At 43.6% G+C, this 20,698-nt stretch overlaps 2 protein-coding genes across 8 annotated transcripts in view; both read right to left on the reverse strand.

Annotated features, from left to right (window-relative positions):
• Positions 1 to 5,386, reverse strand: part of fnbp1a (formin binding protein 1a) — a 51,261-nt gene extending 45,875 nt beyond the window's left edge. Inside the window, exons 1-2 of one of the 6 annotated variants that reach the window (XM_055011613.1) lie at positions 3,725 to 5,386; positions 2,876 to 2,991 (exon numbers count right to left, since the gene is read on the reverse strand). In XM_055011613.1, the coding sequence (XP_054867588.1) occupies positions 2,876 to 2,991; positions 3,725 to 3,754 (146 nt within the window). In that variant the 5' untranslated portion in view covers positions 3,755 to 5,386. The remainder of the gene's footprint in view (positions 1 to 2,875; positions 2,992 to 3,724) is intronic. The other 5 variants (XM_055011611.1, XM_055011615.1, XM_055011610.1 and 2 more) reach the window with 5 other exon arrangements.
• Positions 5,387 to 13,514: 8,128 nt separating this feature from the next.
• Positions 13,515 to 20,698, reverse strand: part of med27 (mediator complex subunit 27) — an 8,774-nt gene continuing 1,590 nt past the window's right edge. Inside the window, exons 2-8 of one of the 2 annotated variants that reach the window (XM_023289856.3) lie at positions 20,169 to 20,313; positions 19,232 to 19,362; positions 18,868 to 18,961; positions 14,180 to 14,287; positions 14,063 to 14,104; positions 13,912 to 13,989; positions 13,515 to 13,733 (exon numbers count right to left, since the gene is read on the reverse strand). In XM_023289856.3, coding sequence (XP_023145624.1) covers positions 13,599 to 13,733; positions 13,912 to 13,989; positions 14,063 to 14,104; positions 14,180 to 14,287; positions 18,868 to 18,961; positions 19,232 to 19,362; positions 20,169 to 20,313 — 733 coding nt within the window. In that variant the 3' untranslated portion in view covers positions 13,515 to 13,598. The remainder of the gene's footprint in view (positions 13,734 to 13,911; positions 13,990 to 14,062; positions 14,105 to 14,179; positions 14,288 to 18,867; positions 18,962 to 19,231; positions 19,363 to 20,168; positions 20,314 to 20,698) is intronic. The other variant, XM_055011807.1, reaches the window with a different exon arrangement.

A 20,698-nucleotide genomic window follows, 5' to 3' on the forward strand; every position in this document is an offset into this window, starting at 1 on the left:
GAGGGAGACAGACAGGCAGAGAGATAGACAGGTAGAGAGATAGACAGGTAGAGACAGACAGGTAGAGAGATAGACAGGTAGAGACAGACATGTAGAGAGATAGGAGAGAGAAAGACAGGTAGAGACAGATAGGTAGAGAGATAGACAGGTAGAGACAAACAGGTAGATAGATAGACAGGTAGAGACAGACAGAGATAGACAGGAGGGAGGCAGACAGGTAGAGAGATAGACAGGTAGAGAGATAGACAGGTAGAGACAGACAGGCAGAGAGACACAGGTAGAGACAGACAGGTAGAGAGATAGACAGTTAGAGACAGGTAGAGCGATAGACATGGGAGAGACAGACAGGTAGCGACAGACAGGTTGAGATAGGAGACAGACAGGTAGAGACAGACAGGTAGAGACAGACAGGTAGAGACAAACAGGTAGAGACATAGACCGAGACAGACAGGCAGAGAGAGACAGGTAGAGACAGACAGGTAGAGAGACAGACAGAGAAGAGACAGACAAGTAGTGAGAGACAGGTTGAGATGGTCAGGAGATAGACAAGTAGAGACAGACAGGCAGAGACAGGCAGGTAGAGACAGACAGGTAGAGACAGACAGGTAGAGAGACAAAATGGTAGAGACATAGACAGGTAGGGACAGACAGGCAGAGAGAGACAGGTAGAGACAGACAGGTAGAGACAGATAGGTAGAGAGAGAGACAGGGAAGAGACAGACAAGTAGTGACAGACAGGTTGAGATAGTCAGGAGATAGACAAGTAGAGACAGAAAGGCAGAGACAGACAGGTAGAGACAGACAGGTAGAGAGATAGACAGGGAGAGACAGACAGGAGAGAGACAGACAGGTAGAGACATACAGGAGAGAGACAGACAGGTAGAGACAGACAGGTAGAGAGATAGACAGGTAGAGAGAGAGACAGGTAGAGACAGACAGGTAGAAATAGACAGGTAGAGATAGACAAGTAGAGACAGATAGGTAGAGAGATAGACAGGTAGAGACAGACAGAGAGATAGACAGGTAGAGACAGACAGACAGACAGGTAGAGACAGACAAGTAGAGACAGACAGGTAGAGAGACATACAGGTAGAGACATACAGGAGAGAGACAGACAGGTAGAGACAGACAGGTAGAGAGATAGACAGGTAGAGACAGACAGGTAGAAATAGACAGGTAGAGATAGACAAGTAGAGACAGATAGGTAGAGAGATAGACAGGTAGAGACAGACAGAGAGATAGACAGGTAGAGACAGACAGAGACAGACAGGTAGAGATAGACAATTAGAGACAGACAGGTAGAGAGACACACAGGTAGAGAGACAGAGACAGACAGAGAGATAGACGGGTTGAGATAGTCAGGAGATAGACAAGTAGAGACAGAAAGGCAGAGACAGACAGGTAGAGACAGGCAGGAGAGAGACAGACAGGTAGAGACATACAGGAGAGAGACAGACAGGTAGAGACAGACAGGTAGAGAGATAGACAGGTAGAGAGATAGACAGGTAGAGACAGACAGGTAGAAATAGACAGGTAGAGATAGACAAGTAGAGACAGATAGGTAGAGAGATAGACAGGTAGAGACAGACAGAGAGATAGACAGGTAGAGACAGACAGAGACAGACAGGTAGAGATAGACAAGTAGAGACAGACAGGTAGAGAGACACACAGGTAGAGAGACAGACAGAGAGATAGACGGGTAGAGATAGACAAGTAGAGAGACAAGTAGAGAAAGACAGGTAGAGACAGACAGACAGGTAGAGATAGACAAGTAGAGACAGACAGGTAGAGAGACACACAGGTAGAGACATACAGGAGAGAGACAGACAGGTAGAGACAGACAGGTAGAGAGATAGACAGGTAGAGAGATAGACAGGTAGAGACAGACAGGTAGAAATAGACAGGTAGAGATAGACAAGTAGAGACAGATAGGTAGAGAGATAGACAGGTAGAGACAGACAGAGAGATAGACAGGTAGAGACAGACAGAGACAGACAGGTAGAGATAGACAAGTAGAGACAGACAGGTAGAGAGACACACAGGTAGAGAGACAGACAGAGATAGACGGGTAGAGATAGACAAGTAGAGAGACAAGTAGAGAAAGACAGGTAGAGACAGACAGAGGGACAGACAGGTAGAGATAGACAAGTAGAGACAGACAGGTACAGATAGACAAGCAGAGATAGACAGGTAGAGAGATAGACAAGTAGAGGCAGACAGGTAGAGAGATAGACAGGTAGACAGACAGGGAGAGACAGACAGGTAGATCTCAGTAGAATTAAACATATCAGAAGCATTTAAAACTAGAAATCACGTGAAAAAAAGTTTTGGGAGTTATAATATTTTTATGATCGGCGACAGGAAAGGTACAGGTGAGGTACATGTGACAGACACGTGAGGTACAAGTGACATACAGGTGATGTACAGGTGACATACAAGTGACAGACAGGTGACAGACAGGTGAGGTACATATGACAGACAGATAAGGTACAGGTGACAGACAGGTGACAGACAGGTGAGGTACATGTGACAGACAGATAAGGTACAGGTGACATACATGTGAAAGACAGGTGAGGTACAGGTGACGTACAGGTGACCTACAGGTGAGGTACATGTGACAGACACGTGAGGTACAGGTGACATACAGGTGATGTACAGGTGACATACAAGTGACAGACAGGTGACGTACAGGTGAGGTACATGTGACAGACAGATAAGGTACAGGTGACAGACAGGTGACATACAGGTGAGGTACAGGTGACATACAGGTGACATACAGGTGACAGGTGAGGTACAGGTGACGTACAGGTGACACACAAGTGACATACAGGTGGCACACAGGTGACATACAGGTAACATACAGGTGAAGTGTTACCTGATCTGTTTGGCGTAGCTCAGCTCGATGTCAGCTCGCTCTTTGACAAATTTGGTGTATCTTTCCAGGAAATCGATTCCCCAGCTGGTGTGTTTCTCCAGATTATCAAACTGGTCCTGAAACAAAAGACAGACACCTGAGGTAATTCACACCTGTGTTAATCACCTGAGACCAGGTGTTAATTACCTGAGGGTCTACTGAGGGAGGAGACCAGGAATTCACCTGTGATCAGGTGTTAATGACCTGTCAAGTTAACTCTTGGACTAAATGTGATACATGAACCTGAGTTGACCTCCTGATTATTCACTTGATTGAATGATGTCACCTTTACATCATCAGGATCAGGAAACGCATCAGGAGGCCAAAACAATTAATATAATAACACTAATACTAAAAACAACAACAACAAAACAACAACAATAATAATAATAACAACAACAATAATAAATAACAATAATAATCATAATAATAAACAATAATAATAATAGGTTCGGGGGGTGGGGGGGTCTCCCTCGGTCGCGCGCTGCAGCATCATGGAGGACGCAGGGCGCGAGCTGCTGTCGTCATTCACCGTGTTGCTATGGCAGAGCGGACAGAAGCACGAGGGCCTCACACACACACGCACAAAGACACACACAGACACACACACACAGACAGACAGACAGAGAGACACACACACACACACACACACACACACACACACACACACGCACGCACGCACGCACGCACGCACGCACGCACACACGCACACACGCACACACACACACACACACACACGGTGACCGGTAGGTTCACGCTCACAGCAGCTGGTTCCCGGTCCGGTGTCCAGGTGTGGACAGGTGCACGTACCCACAGCTCGGTGCCCCAGTTGCAGCTCATGGTTCCGCTCTGCTGCTGGCGCTGCTCCGCTGCGGCTCCTCGCGCTGCTCCGCCTCTCGGTACCGACGATCACCGGGAGCCGCTGCTGCCCGCCGCGTGCATCCTCACCACCTCGCCGGCCGCCTGTCTCCCCTCCACCTGTCTGTCCGACTCAGTCTGTCTGCAGTGACACGAGCTGAGGACGCGGTCACGCGCTGCGCGTCTCCCCGGAGGACCCTTTGTCATCAGTGATGCTGAATGTGTGTACTGCGCAGACTCAGTAGCAGCCCCGCCCTGCTGTCACACATCACTGACTGTCCTGTCTGCAGACACACACTACACACAGAAATACACACAAACTCACACACTACACACAGAAATACACACAAACACACACACTACACACAGAAATACACACACAAACACACACTACACACAGAAATACACACAAACACACACACTACACACACACTACACACATAAATACACACACAAACACACACACTACACGCTACACACCACAGACACTACACACAGAAAAACACACTCCACACTACACACAGAAACACACACTACACACTACACACAGAAAAACACTCCACACTACACACAGAAACACACACTACACACTACACACACACACACACAAATGCACACACACCACGCTATACACTACACACTACACACACACAGAAATAAACACAAACACACACTGCACACAGAAATACACACACTATACACACACACACTACAGACAAAAATACACAGACTACACACTACACACAGAAATACACACACTACACACACAGAAATACACACACTACACACACTACACATACACTACACATAACACACTACATACATACATTACACACTGCACACTACACACACACTACACACAGAAATACACAAACACACTACACACAGAAATACACACTACACACAACACAAAAATACACACACTACACACTACACACACACTACACACACACTACACATACATTACACACTGCACACTACACACACTACACACAAAAATACACACACCACACACACACACTACACATAACACACACTACACATTACACACAGACTACACACTGCACACACACTACACACCGAAATACACACTACACGCACACACACAGTCTAATCAGCCAGCAGGGGTCGCTGTTTAATCAGCAACTGCTGATGATCAATAAATCAGTTTTACAGTCTGATCGATCGGCAGAGAAACGTTTACATTAAATCACTGATTAACCCTAAGCTCTGATTGGAGGACAAGGAAACAGGTGAAACCCCCTACAGGAAACAGTATCATCACTGGCAGCTCCTTCAGTGACAGACTGCTTCACTGTCTAAAGGAGAGATACTGCAGGTCCTTCCTTCCTGCTGCAGTCAGACTTTCTAATCAAGCTCCCAGTAGCTCAGTTCACCCACTAACTGTGCAATAAAAATGTACATAATGATGCTGTGCAATTTCATAAGAATGTTGCTGTAAATATTGTATTTTTTCTTCTAGAAGAAAAAAATATTTAAATCTATTCACTGTGTGCTGCTCTCCTTTTTATTCAAACTGTTCTATTTGCTGCTGTTACACTGTAAATTTCCCCAGTGTGGGATCAATAAAGGTTTAATCTATCTATCTATCTATCTATCTATCTATCTATCTATCTATCTATCTATCTATCTATCTATCTATCTATCTATCTATCTATCTATCTATCTATCAATCAATCAAACATGAAACAGGTGAAACAAGAAACAGGTGAAACAGGTGAAACATGACAGAGTGAAACAGGAAACAGCCATCAGGAACATCTTAGAGGCCACAGAGAGGACCTCACAGTGGCTGTGGATCCGTAAGGGGGATCTGTGGAGCAACTCGCCACTCGGACACAAGTGGAGGACTGATCACCTCCGGCTGGGTCGCCCAGGAGAGGTTATATGAAGATTAAAGACCTGAAACACCCTATGACCCCGGGTTCTTCACTGATGACATGCCTGAGGTACGATGGCCGAGAGGTACAAACCAAATTTACATAATGCAAAACACTTTTACAACCTCCAAGACAAATTTACAAGCGACAAAACACTTTTACAAGTCCAAAAACACTTTTACAAATCCAAATTTAACCGGAAAGGGAATGTCCCAACTCCGGGGTTGAACCGGAAGTGACAACGAGGAGCAGCTAATGCTACTTTTGGTTGTTGTTGATGGTGAACCAGGCGAGCGGGTGATGTTTTGCCCGTTTTGTGGGGAACATATGAACCGATTGACGCGGTTTTGTTTTTCGTGTGGTCGGTCTTTAGAGTGTTTAAATGGCGCAGATCAGACCGACAGAGTGCATTAGCCGCTCCTCGTTGTCACTTCCGGTTCTTGGTTGGCGGCCATTTTGTGTCTCTCCTGACACTGCAGCAGCCAATGAGCACAAAGCTCAGCAGGAGGACACAGCTGACACCATCATCACCATCACCATCATCATCACCACCATCACTGTCATCATTGTCATCATCCCATCATCGTCATCACCATCGTCATCATCATCACCATCACCACCATCATCACCATCGTCATCATCATCACCGTCATCACCACTGCCACCACCACCACCACCACCATCATCACCACCATCACCATCATCATCACCACCACCACCATCATCATCACCATCATAGTTGTTATTGTTGTTCTCAGCAATTGTTTTTATCAGTTATCATTTGATTGTAATTTATCTGTACCTCTACATTATTATTATTATTATTATTATTATTATTATTATTATTATTATTCCACTGACAGATTAGAAATGTGAACATTGTGATTCAAACCTGAACACCTGATGTATGTCAGAGTTAGATTTCCACTGGGCTAGGTCTATTTCATGGTGCTGTCGTCTACACTGGGCTGGGTCTATTTCATGGTGTTGTCTGTCTACATTGGGATACATCTATTTCATGGTCTCTCTACACTGGGTTAGGTCTATTTCATGGCGCTGTAATCTACATTAGGCTGGGTCTATTTCATGGTGCTTTCATCTACATTAGGCTGGGTCTATTTCATGGTGCTGTCATCTACATTAGGCTGGATCTATTTCATTGTGCTGTCTGTCTACCTTGGGCTAAGTCTATTTCATGGTCTCTCTACACTGGGCTAGGTCTATTTCATGGTGATGTCCCTTTACATAAGACTGGGTCTATTTCATGGTGCTGTCCCTCTATACTGGACTGGGTCTATTTCATGGTGCTGTCTGTCTACATTGGGCTAAGTCTATTTCATGGTGTTGTCCCTCTACATTGGGTGCTTTCTCCACCTTGCTTGTGACTGCAGCCACCGTTTCATTTGGTTTTCTGCACTGAACAACACCGCAACACATCAACTTTATTATCTATTGTCATCAGTAGTCTGATGAGTCTATTTCATCAATTTAAACCTCTGCATTCTATTGGTTGGAGCTTTACGATGGGCGGGGTCTAGTCCTCAGTGTTTTACCTGTATTTTGAAGTTCTTGGCTGGGACTAATTCCTGGACCGTCTCAAGGAATGCAGCACTTGTCTCCAGCACTGTTACCATGTCAACGTGGCCCCTGCGGATGGCAGGTAGCAGCTGTCGCAGTGCACTACAGCTCTGAGTGATGCATTTCCTGTCAGGGAGATGACCTCATCTCTTCATGTGAAGGATCATCGGAGGAAAGAAGCCCCGCCCCCTCATCACAGTGAGGTGTTCCTCCAGGTGAACTCACCTGCTGCTCTTCACCTGGAAGGAGGTTCCTCTGGTTCCTCTGAGGTTCTTCGTCCTCTTCAGGTGAGGCAGGCTGGACGGTGGGCAGCATTTGACCAGCTAAACAGCAAGGGTCAAGACCAGAACCAGGACCAAGACCAGAACCAGGACCAGGAAATAGTCTCATCCTTCTCTCCCTGTCATCTTGCCTCATCAGCTTATATGAAAAAGAGAAAATGAAGACATTTACCCCCTTACCTCTGAGTATTTACCCCCTAACCTCTGAGTATTTACCCCGTAACCTGAGTATTTACCCCCTAACCTCTGAGTATTTACCCCCTAACCTCTGAGTATTTACCCCGTAACCTCTGAGTATTTACCCCGTAACCTGAGTATTTACCCCCTAACCTCTGAGTATTTACCCCCTAACCTCTGAGTATTTACCCCCTAACCTCTGAGTATTTACCCCCAACCTCTGAGTATTTACCCCGTAACCTGGGTATTTACCCCCTAACCTCTGAGTATTTACCCTGTAACCTCTGAGTATTTACCCCCGAACCTCTGAGTATTTACCCCCTAACCTCTGAGTATTTACCCTGCAACCTCTGAGTATTTACCCCGTAACCTGGGTATTTACCCCCTAACCTCTGAGTATTTACCCTGTAACCTCTGAGTATTTACCCCCGAACCTCTGAGTATTTACCCTCTAACCTCTGAGTATTTACCCCCAACCTCTGAGTATTTACCCCGTAACCTGGGTATTTACCCCCTAACCTCTGAGTATTTACCCTGTAACCTCTGAGTATTTACCCCCGAACCTCTGAGTATTTACCCCCTAACCTCTGAGTATTTACCCTGCAACCTCTGAGTATTTACCCTCTAACCTCTGAGTATTTACCCCCAACCTCTGAGTATTTACCCCGTAACCTGGGTATTTACCCCCTAACCTCTGAGTATTTACCCTGTAACCTCTGAGTATTTACCCCCGAACCTCTGAGTATTTACCCCCTAACCTCTGAGTATTTACCCTGCAACCTCTGAGTATTTACCCCGTAACCTGGGTATTTACCCCCTAACCTCTGAGTATTTACCCTGTAACCTCTGAGTATTTACCCCCGAACCTCTGAGTATTTACCCCCTAACCTCTGAGTATTTACCCTGCAACCCCCCCCCCCCCCCCCAAGCTGTAACATAGATGAAGTAGAAAACTCACCTCAGAGATTCATGTGTATTTTCTGTTTTTCACTTTCTCCCTGTAATTGCTGTTAATGATCTTCACCTGTCCTCCAGGTGGAAACTCCTCCTGGTCACATGAAGTTAAACTGTTAGAACAACAGTTAAACTGTTGAATGCTGATAAATTAAAGAATAGCTTTAATTTGAAGGAAACCTGTTGAGAGTTCCAGGTCCAGGTGTCAGTGGTGGTCTTTGGCTGATCTTCTCTGGGAGATGTTTGCAGCTGAAATGTCAGCGAGTCCTTTAGAATGAAGTCTGAGATCTTCAGACGCTGAGTGGAGGAACGAAGGTCACATCCTGTCATTGAACATCTCATTAAACAAAGAGCAGCGCCTGCAGACGACGCTGAGGGCTCAGGAACCCGCTCACCTGTCACAGGTTTAATTTCACTTTCTAATAAGAGACATTTTAATGCAGCAGAAGGAGTCCTGAGAGGCTGAACATGTGGAGTTACATTAATGAGAACATCTGGAAATAAGGCAGCTAAATATTGATTTATGATTAGAAACATGAAAACCCGTTAATTTAAAAACGTTGCAGTAATAAAGTTTATTTGAAAAGCTCACGGTCACCGTGGAAACACGCAGCTGTCCAATCACATCTCAGCAGGTCAAAGGTCAGCAGCTGCATTAATCAGCTTTCATTTCTATGATAATGATCCTTCAACAGCTGAAACAGAACATCTACTGATAATCAATACCTGAATATCTACTGGTGATCAATACCTGAATATCTACTGATAATCAATACTTGAATGACTGATAGATGATCAATAACCACGGTTTCCTCCTGATGAGCAATAATTGAGCTATAGCTGAAGTACTGATCACTTTCTGTGACTCAGAGGGAAACAAGGTGATGATTATGGAAGCAAATCAGATTCATCAGATTCTGAATTTTAAAAGTTGCTGAATTTCTTACTTTGAATTTTTTTTGCATCACAATTAAGTATGTGATTTTTTTTATGCCTGAATTTAGCTCATCAAAATTCTAAAAACCAGTTAAAAATTCAATGTCTTCAAAATTTGCTGCCAAAAAAATTTGACGTCTTCAAAATTCGCCGTCAAAAAAATTCGATGTTCAAAATTCGCCATCAAGAAATTCAGTGTTCAAAATTCGCCATCAAAAAATTCAATGTTCAAAATTCGCTGTCAAAAAATTCGCTGTTCACATCCGGGGCTTCTTAGAGTGTATTAATTAGCCGCGCTAATACAGCGTTAGCACAGCGTTAGCCGCGCTAATACAGCGTTAGCCACGCTAATACAGCGCTAGCCGCGCTAATACGGCGCTAGCACAGCGCTAATACGGCGCTAGCACAGCGCTAGCCACGCTAATTCAGCGTTAGCCGCGCTAGCCAATACAGCGCTAGCCACGCTATTACAGCTTTAGCCGTGCTAGCTGCGCTAATACAGTGCTAGCCGCGCTAGCGCAGTAATAAGGACTAAGGACTACGCATTATTTAAGACTGACATCCTGGCCTGTATTTGCACTTGTCAGACAAGATATGTTGTGTGTTGTTCTCTAGTTAGTTTTACTTGACTGACAAAACTAAGTGCACTGTTGGATTCCCTCCCCTACCTGTTCTCCCAACTCACCTGACAGGTTATCTGGCTCAAGTATGCGTGTTTCTGCCATACATTTAATGTATCTGAAGTTAAGAATATTTCTGGTGAACAATACATGCAATCACGGCATTAAAGCAGGAGTTAAAAATGAACTGGACTGTACGGAATTTATTTTCTCACTGGTGAATGGGATGAAAATCCGTTGCAATATTACAAAACAGCAGCATATATATATATATATATATATATATATATATATATATATATATATATATATATACATATACATATACATATACATACACATACACATACACATACACATACACATACACATACACACATATATATATATATATATATATATATATATATATATATATATATTAGGGCTGCCACAAACGACAAATCAACGAATCGCCTGAGCACGATACGTCATCAAAAGCGGAAGTGAGCGCGCAATGCAACAGAAATCACCGTCAGAGTGGAGCGCGGAACACGCACAGACAGCCGCGCTGTAACGTGCATATACAGTATATGCATATACAGTACATGCACGTTACAGCGCGGATGTCCGTGCGTGTTCCGCGCTCCACTCGGACGGTGATTTCTGTTGCATTGCGCGCTCACTTCCGCTTTTGATGACTTATCGTGCTCAGGCGATTCGTCGTTTGTGGCAGCCCTAATATATATATATATATATATATATATATATATATATATATATATATATATATATAGTATGCCAAATACTGTCAGAGCAAAAACTATTTTTAAATTGCCCGTCACTATCAACCTACTTCGACAGGCATTTTTTGCACATTGAAATTTGAGGTTGTTTGAATGAAACTATCTCAGAACAATGATGAAGAATCTATAATACTGAACAAGTAGATCAATAATCTCAGATTATGGGTGAGTTGAAATATACAAAAAAAAATGAAGTGGCTATGAAAAGTCCAATCTTTCAAACCTAACATGTTGTTTTGTGTAATTAGCCCTGCATCCAGTCATTACCATGATATTGGCATAATGGAACCATGACCACATATATCGTTCTGAATATAGTGACATTTTTCTAATGGCAAATTTTCATGCTTTGACAGATACAGTGGTGGAAAAAAGTTTTCAGGCACCCTTGAAATTTTACACAATCTCAAATATTATCGTGAAATATTTGTTGGAAAATCTTTTGTGTTTCAAAAGGTTTGACTGCATTAGACAAGACACAAATTATGCTTTTTTTGTTTATTGTTTACATGAATAACAAAACTAAATTCTACCAAAATGACCCAATAGTCAAAATTTATTATTTTTAAGGAACCAATCAATTTTAAGTTTTTATTGGCTTTTTTAGGATTTGTTTAGTATTATGGCTGTGACTGAACTAATAGAAATTGCATTTGAAGACCTCAGAGGGATTCTTAAAGCAATATTTCACAAATGTATGAGGTGTCCAAAAACTTTTTTCCACTGCTGTATTTCATAGCAATCTGATATGCTTATGTTAGCAAGACAAATAAGTAAAAATTTCAGGCTTTTATCTTGAATTATTCTTGAGATATTATATATATAATATATATAGCATCAAATTTCAATGTGAGAAAAACAAATACTGAAACTAGGTCTACGGTCCACTTAAAAAAAATCTAAAAGTATTTGACATACTCAGCTAATATTTCACAGATACCATTATCTATACATGAGACAGACATATTAAGTTCCAGTAAGTTGTACAGGTGCTCTGGGGATGTGACCATTCTTTGTCGCCCAGCTGCTCCTCTCTCTGAATGCACAGTTGCAATGCACTGATTCCTGTTTTCTTTTTCTGAGCTGATAAGATGGTGCAGCTGTGTCAGTGCATTTAAAATAGCTTGGCAAATTTCTACTTGGTTGGATAAAGCATTTAAAAACACAAGTTCTTGTGTGCAAGTGAACTCTAAGAAGTCCAGTTCCAGAGGCATGCGTCTGAGAATATGCTCCAAACGAGAACCAAGTCTCACATAAAGATGATTTAACAATAGTTCCTAGAATAGAGAAAAACAAAGTTATATAATGCAAAATACCAATGGGACAAATGACTTAACCTGACTGAAAGACTAGACTGCCCCATTAGACACTTCTTTTAGAACAAATTAAAGGAGGATACACATAGTAAACAGGAAACAGTTGAAAAAATGGGCCGCATTTATCACGATCATTGCACAATAACTCTTGATATAGCATTCTGTGAAAGAATGGTGGGTTATGAACAGGGCAGTCTAGGGCAGTTCATTTCAAGCTATTCGCTTACAGTTGTAACTACTTTGACTGCACAGTTTAAAACCTTTCAAGATCAGGAGTAATTTAAAATGAATCAAACCAGGACATTAACTTGAGCAGAAAACACACATAATAAACAAAGTGTTACCTAGACTAATTCAGTTTGCTAGGTGACCAGTTTCTTAACACTGCTCTGTGATTTAACTGCATTTTCGGGCGCATAAATCACACTTCCACCCATTTGTGCTTTCATAAGCAGAACGTGCTGTCAGTGTGACCTTATTACTGTGCTTGCGCTGTATTAGAGCGGCTAACGCTGTGCTAGCGCTGTATTAGCGCGGCTAACGCTGTGCTAGCGCAGCTAACAACATGCATTACAGCTTACTGACTCTCACAAAAACAAACCACATACAGGACAAAAAGGATTAATACACTCACTGAAGCCCCGTCGTTCACACTGGCAGCCGTGGTTGACCCCAGTCTTGTGAGGTGAACCGTCTGCGTCACATGACCGGAGGAGCGTCACGTGATTGGCTGGGCGTTGGTTCGATTTTGGCTCGTATCGATTGTTTACGCCTGAGTCCCCCGGATGTGAACAGTGATTTTTTTTGACAGCGAATTTTGAACATTGAATTTTTTGATGGCGAATTTTGAACATTGAATTTTTTGATGGTGAATTTTGAAGACATTGAATGTTTAACTGGTTTTTAGAATTTTGATGAGCTAAATTCAGGCATAAAAAATTCACATACGTAATTTTGATGCAAAAAAATTCAAAGAAATTCAGCAGCTTTTAAAATTCAGAATCTGATGAGTCTGATTTGCTTCCATAGATGATCAATCAACCACCTGAAGATGATTATCGATCCTGTTATTGATCCTGGTACTCATCCTGTTATTGATTGTTGTACAGCAGCAGAAAGCCCGTCGTGTCATCTGGAGTCAGATCAATAAGCCGATCGATCAGTCATTAATAACTCACAAAGTCAACACACAAGTCTGTAAAAAAATGAAATCAAGCTTTATTGAAACACCATTAAACTAAACCAAACCATGGAGTCCATAAGGTGACAGGTGTGGGGTCACATGCGACAAGTGTCATGGAACGCCTCCAGGGTCCTAAAGTCCCTCCATGTTGGAGGAAGTCCGTCCTGCAGGAAGCGACTGCAGCGCTGACAGGAAGACTGGAAGAGTTTGATGTAGCTACGCAGCCACGTCTGCAGGGAGACAGGGGACAGGTGAGACAGACAGGTCACAGGTGAGAGGTGAGACAGGTGGGACACACAGGTCACAAGTGGGACAGATGGGACACACAGACAGGTCACAGGTGGGACAGGTGAGACAGAAAGGTCACAGGTGAGACAGGCAGGTGAGCAGACAGACAGGTACTCTCACCATGAAGGAGCGTACCACCACGTCAGGCATCTGTGGCAGCTGGTAGTGCAGCAGGGCGGTGGTAGCGTGGTCCGTTACCTAGCAACAACACAGCCAATCATAGCACTGCATGCTGATCCCAGGTAAGGATCTGAATACAGGTGAGTCTTACCTTCTGGAAAACCTGGTACTGAGATTTGGTCCAAATGTCCAGCTGCAGGAAGAGGAGACAGGTTACCATGGAGACCAGCAGACAGGCTCAGAGGTTACCTGTCCAGTGGCGTCTCACCTTTCCGTCCTCGTTGTAAACGTTCTCATTGAATCCTCGTACCACAGTTCTGTCAATGAACAGCGAACGCATCACGACAATCGCCTTCAGCACCTTCCCTAGAGTCACCTGGAGGGAGGAAGGAAACACACCTGTTACCTGTTTACAACACTTGATAGTGTTGCACCTGTGAAAAAGAAAGTTGTATCTCAAAGAGGACCTGCTCCTTGGTATAATTCCCAGCTGGACTTTAAAGCTGGACAGGAAGTGGTATTCCAGTAGTTTAGAGGAAGTTTACGTCTAGTAATTTATTTAAAAAAAAGCTATTGGTGATGCCAGGACAACATATTATTCATCTTTAATAGAGAAAAACAAGAACAACCCCAGGTTTCTCTTCAGCACTGTACCCAGGCTGACAGAGTCAGAGCTCTGTTGAACCTTGTATTCCTTTAGCTTTGAGCAGTAACGACTTCATGAGCTTCTTTACAGATAAAATTATTACGATTAGAGAAAAAATTAATCTGGCCCTTCCTACAAATGTCACAGATGTATCATCGAGTACAGATGCTTTAGAATTGGCTGTAAGACTTGATGAATGTTTAGAATTCTTCACTCCTATACATCTCTCTGAACTAATTTCAACAGTTTCTACATCCAAACCATCAACATGTCTTTTACACATGTGGACAAAATTGTTGGTAAAAGTAATAATGAATAAAAATTCTATGAAAATTAACCAATGAAAATCAGACATTGCTTTTGAACCGTGGTTTAACAGAATTATTTTAAAAAATCAACTCATGAAACAGGCCTGGACAAAAATGATGGTTCCCTTAGAAAAGACTGAAAATAATGTGACCATAGGGACATGTTCCATCAAGGTGTGTCCTCTAATTAGCATCACAGGTGTCTACAAACTTGTAATCAGTCAGTCGGCCTATTTATAGGGTTACAGTAGTCACTGTGCTGTTTGGTGACATGGTGTGTACCACACTAAACATGGACCAGAGGAAGCCAAGGAGAGAGTTGTCTCAGGAGATTAGAAAGAAAATTATAGACCAGCATGTTAAAGGTAAAGGCTAGAAGACCATCTCCAAGCAGCTTGAGGTTCCTGTGACTACAGTTGCACATATTATTCAGAAATTTAAGATCCATGGGACTGTAGCCAACCTCCCTGGATGTGGCCTCAGGAGGAAAACTGATGACAAATGGAAGAGACAGATAATAGGAATGGAAACAAAAGAGCCCAGAACAACCTCTAAAGACATTAAAGGTGAATTCCAAGGTCAAGGTACATCAGTGTCAGATCACACCATCCATCGTTGTTTGAGCCAAAGTGGACTTCATGGGAGACGACCAAGGAGGACACCATTGTTGAAAACAAATCATAAAAAAGCCAGACTGGAATTTACCAAACTGCATGTTGACAAGCCACAAAGCTTCTGGGAGAATGTCCTATGGACAGACGAGACAAAATTGGAACTTTTTGGCACATCAGCTCTATATTCACAGACGCAAAATGAAGCATATGAAGAAAAGAACACTGTCCCTACTGTGGAACATGGAGGAGGTTCTGTTATGTTCTGGGGCTGCTTTGCTGCATCTGGTACAGGGTGTCTGGAATCTGTGCAGGTACAATGAAATCTCATGACTATCAAGGTATTCTAGAGAGAAATGTGCTGCCCAGTGTCAGAAAGCTTGGTCTCAGTTGCAGGTCATGGGTCTTTCAACAGGATAATGATCCAAAACACACAGTTAAAAACAGCCAAGAATGGCTAAGAGGAAAACATTGGACTATTCTGAAGTGGCCTCTATTAGGGGCTTTCGACCAAAGAGCACCAGGTGCTAGGTTGGTTCAAAGTTGAGAGCCAGTGCTTTTTTGGTTCAAATCTCGTGCCGCCCCAGAACGGGTTTGTGTTTCCATTCGGAAGGAGCAAAGTTGGAGCTGCGTCATTACGCCACCACAAAACGTGTGTACGTCACTGCGTACGTAGCCGTTCAACAGCGTTCGTGCCGTACGGAAACCCACACAACAACAATGGAGGACTTCATTGGAGTGGTGTACATGGCTTTGCTAGTGTGTCTCGCCATCGCTGAACAGCAAAACCTTCTGTTAGGGGTTACCCATCGGCGTCACCGTTCCAATGCCCGGCGATCACGTTTGAGAAGAAAGGTAATTATCAAAGACGTTTGGATACTTAACAGTAAACGTGCTAGCGTTAGCTTAGCTACTTAGCTTCGACTACGCTTGCATTGATTACTTAGCGGTTAAACACGCGCAATAAGTTGATGATCATATCTATGTTTATCTTTTTAGATGTTTTTAGATGTCACCCCGCCCCCTGCCCGTGACATGCTCGGCTCTCAACTCTGGCCAAGTCTGGCCCAGCAACGAGTTGGTGCCCGAAAAAGCCCCAGTTTTTGGAGCCCGGAGCCGCATCTCCGGTGGTGGAAAGAAAAAACCGGCGCCAAGTCGGGCACTGGCTCCGACTCCGAACGGGCTCCACCCCGGTCGAAAGCCCCTATATGAGCCCTGATCTAAATCCTATTGAACATCTGTGGAAGGAGCTGAAACATGGCGTCTGGAGAAGGAACCCTTCAAACCTGAGACAACTGGAGCAGTCTGCTGATGAGGAGTGGACCAGAATACCTGCTGAGAGGTGCAGAAGTCTCACTGACAGTTACACAAATGGTTTGATTGCAGTGATTGCCTCAAAAGGTTGTGCAACAAAATATTAAGTTAAGGGTACCATCATTTTTGCCCAGGTCTGTTTCATGAGTTTATTTTTTAAAATAATTCTGTTAAACCACAGTTGAAAAGCAATGTCTGATGTTCATTGGTTAATTTTCATTGAATTTTTATTATTACTTTTGTCAGATTCAAATTATTTCTGTGACCATCGTGGGTTTTTCCTTCATTAACTGAGGGGTACCAACAATTTTGTCCACGTGTGTAGATCCTATCCCAACTAGACTGTTCAAGGAGGCTTTACCTTTAATGAATTCCTCAATGTTAGATCTGATTAATCTCTCTCTAGTAACAGGCTATGTACCACAGGCTTTTAAGGTTGCTGCAATCAAACCTTTACTTAAAAAGCCCACTCTAGATCCAGATGTTTTAGCCAACTATAGACCAATTTCCAACCTCCCATTTCTCTCTAAAATTCTGGAAACAACAGTCGCAAATCAATTATGTGAACATTTACAAAGGAATAGCTTGTTTGAAGAGTTTCAGTCAGGCTTCAGAGTGCATCATAGCACAGAAACAGCTCTGGTGAAAGTTACTAATGACCTTCTCATAGCGTCAGATAATGGACTGGTCTCTATACTCATTTTGTTGGACCTTAGTGCGGCATTCGATACAATCGCCCACAAACTTTTATTACAGCGACTAGAACATTCTATTGGCATTAAAGGGACAGCACTGGACTGGTTTAAATCCTACTTATCAGACAGGTTCCAGTTTGTGCATGTCAACAATGACTCTTCTGAGCATACTAGGGCTAATCATGGAGTTCCTCAGGGTTCTGTCTTAGGACCAATACTGTTCACATTATACATGCTTCCCTTAGGCAATATTATTAGGAAGCACTGCATTAATTTCCATTGTTATGCTGACGACACTCACTTGTATTTATCTATGAAGCCAGATGAAACTAATCAGCTAGCCAGACTGCAAGATTGTCTTAAGGACATAAAGACCTGGATGACCTATAATTTCCTACTACTAAATTCAGACCAGACTGAAGTCATTGTATTTGGCCCCAAACATCTTAGAGAATTGATTTCAAAGCATATAATTACTCTGGATGGCATTACATTGGCCTCCAGTACTACTGTGAGGAACCTCGGTGTTATCTTTGACCAGGACATGTCCTTTAACTCACACATAAAACAAATCTGTCGGACTTCCTTTTTCCACCTGAGAAATATTGTGAAAATCAGGAACATCCTGTCTCAGAGTGATGCAGAAAAACTAGTCCATGCATTTGTTACTTCTAGGCTTGACTACTGCAATTCCTTATTATCAGGTTGTCCCAATAGCTCTCTGAAACATTTACAGCTGATCCAAAACGCTGCAGCCAGAGTACTGACGGGAGTTAGCAAGAGAGATCATATTTCTCCTATATTGGTTTCTCTTCATTGGCTTCCTGTTAAATCTAGAATAGAATTCAAAATCCGTCTTCTGACATATAAAGCTCTTAACAACCAATCTCCATCATATCTTAAAGACCTGATAGTACCATATTATTCTAGCAGAACTCTTCGCTCTCAGACTGCAGGCTTACTTGTTGTTCCTAGAATCTCTAAAAGTAGAATGGGAGGCAGAGCCTTCAGTTATCAGCTCCTCTCCTGTGGAACCAGCTCCCAGTTTGGGTTCTGGAGGTGGACACCCTCTCTATTTTTAAGACCAGGCTTAAAACCTTCCTTTTTGACAAATCTTATAGTTAGGACTGACTGGGGGTCCCTGAGGGGGTCAGCTGGAGTCTTCCTCTTGGACGTCCCTTAGTTCTGCCCCTAGCTCTGCTGCTATAGGCCTAGGCTGCTGGAGGACCTCTCTGGATGCACTGAGCCCTTCTCTATCTACCATTATATTTAATATATATATACCATTATTGCATTACACTCACTCTGTTTCTTTCTGTGTCCTTTCTCCAAGTGTCCCTGATCCCAGAGCTATCCCAGTGTATCATTGTGTGTGTTCCTACCAGCAGTACGGCCGACGTCCCGTTGGGTCGGAACAGTTCTATCGTCATGTCAGGAAACATCCGGCCGATCCGAGAGATGACGTCATCCACATACCTGTACACAGAGAATGCAGTATTACTGAGGCAGCTACTGCAGTATTACTCCAACAAGTACCACAGCATTACAGTACTGTAACAGGAGGTACTGCAGTATTCTATGGAAAGAAGTGTAGTGTTGCAATACTATTCATGCGTGTGTAGTACCGCAGTATTACATGGTCGTCTGTGTAGTACTGCAGTAATACAGTAGTGTATAGCAGTACTGCAGTAATGCAGTAGTGTACAGTAGTACTGCAGTAATGCAGTAGTGTATAGCAGTACTCACTGAGGAGGAAGGACCAGAGTACTGGGTTGGACTTTAGGTCGTCTCTTTGCTGAAGCTCCCATCTGATTGGCCGATCGTTTGAGTGACTGTTGGTTCAACAAACTGGAGGCCAGACCAGCGTGGTACTGCAACTACACACACACACACACACACACACACACACACACACACACACACACACACACACACACACACACACACACACACACACAGATTTCCTGTGAAATCATCTCATTAACATCTATACAGGTGAGTTCAGGTGAGCTGCAGGTGGAGCTTCCTGAACACTAAACGGTGAAACAACTGATGCTCAGAGCAGAGAGCAGATACAGCTCAGTGTAACGGCACCTTATTGGACAGTCCCTCAGTGTACCAGTACCTTATTGGACAGTCCCTCACTGTAACAGTACCTTAGTGGACAGTCCCTCAGTGTAACAGTACCTTATTGGACAGTCCCTCAGTGTACCGGTACCTTAGTGGACAGTCCCTCACTGTAACAGTACCTTATTGGACAGTCCCTCAGTGTACCGGTACCTTATTGGACAGTCCCTCACTGTAACAGTACCTTAGTGGACAGTCCCTCAGTGTAACAGTACCTTATTGGACAGTCCCTCAGTGTACCGGTACCTTAGTGGACAGTCCCTCACTGTAACAGTACCTTAGTGGACAGTCCCTCAGTGTAACAGTACCTTATTGGACAGTCCCTCACTGTAACAGTACCTTAGTGGACAGTCCCTCAGTGTACCGGTACCTTAGTGGACAGTCCCTCAGTGTAACAGTACCTTATTGGACAGTCCCTCAGTGTACCGGTACCTTATTGGACAGTCCCTCAGTGTACCGGTACCTTAGTGGACAGTCCCTCACTGTAACAGTACCTTAGTGGACAGTCCCTCAGTGTAACGGTACCTTCTTGGACAGTCCCTCATTGTAACGGTACCTTATTGGACCACTTGTAGGCCTGCAGCAGCTGGGAGTAGAGAGGAGTTTTGTCCTGGACTGGATCCAGACTCAGCAGACCGCTGTTATGGAGGGGATGGGATTCTGAGGGACGACCCACCAGACCGCTGAGACGCTCCAACTCACTGAGGACACACAGGCAGACAGACAGGTGAGACGGACAGGTGGGACAGACAGGTGGACAACAGGTGTACAGATAGGTGAGACAGACAGTTGAGACAGTCTACAGTGACTGGATGGAGACATCTCACACCCAGGAAAGACTTCTCAGCAGTTAGATTAGCATCCTGATGACAGCAGAAAACAGACAACAGTAAACCAATATAACCAGTATAAACCAGTAAAGGGGTAGGGTTTTGGGACCTACTTCAGGTCTCTGTTGACCGCCTGCAGGTTGTCCTGCAACTCAGCTATAAACTGGTACAAACCGGTACAAACTAGTATAAGTCTAGTTGGGTTAGGGTCAGATCAGTATAAACCAGTTTAACCAGTATAAATCTAGTACTGGGG

The sequence above is a fragment of the Amphiprion ocellaris genome, chromosome 6 (assembly GCF_022539595.1).
Source record: "Amphiprion ocellaris isolate individual 3 ecotype Okinawa chromosome 6, ASM2253959v1, whole genome shotgun sequence".
Classification (NCBI taxonomy): Eukaryota; Metazoa; Chordata; class Actinopteri; family Pomacentridae; genus Amphiprion; species Amphiprion ocellaris.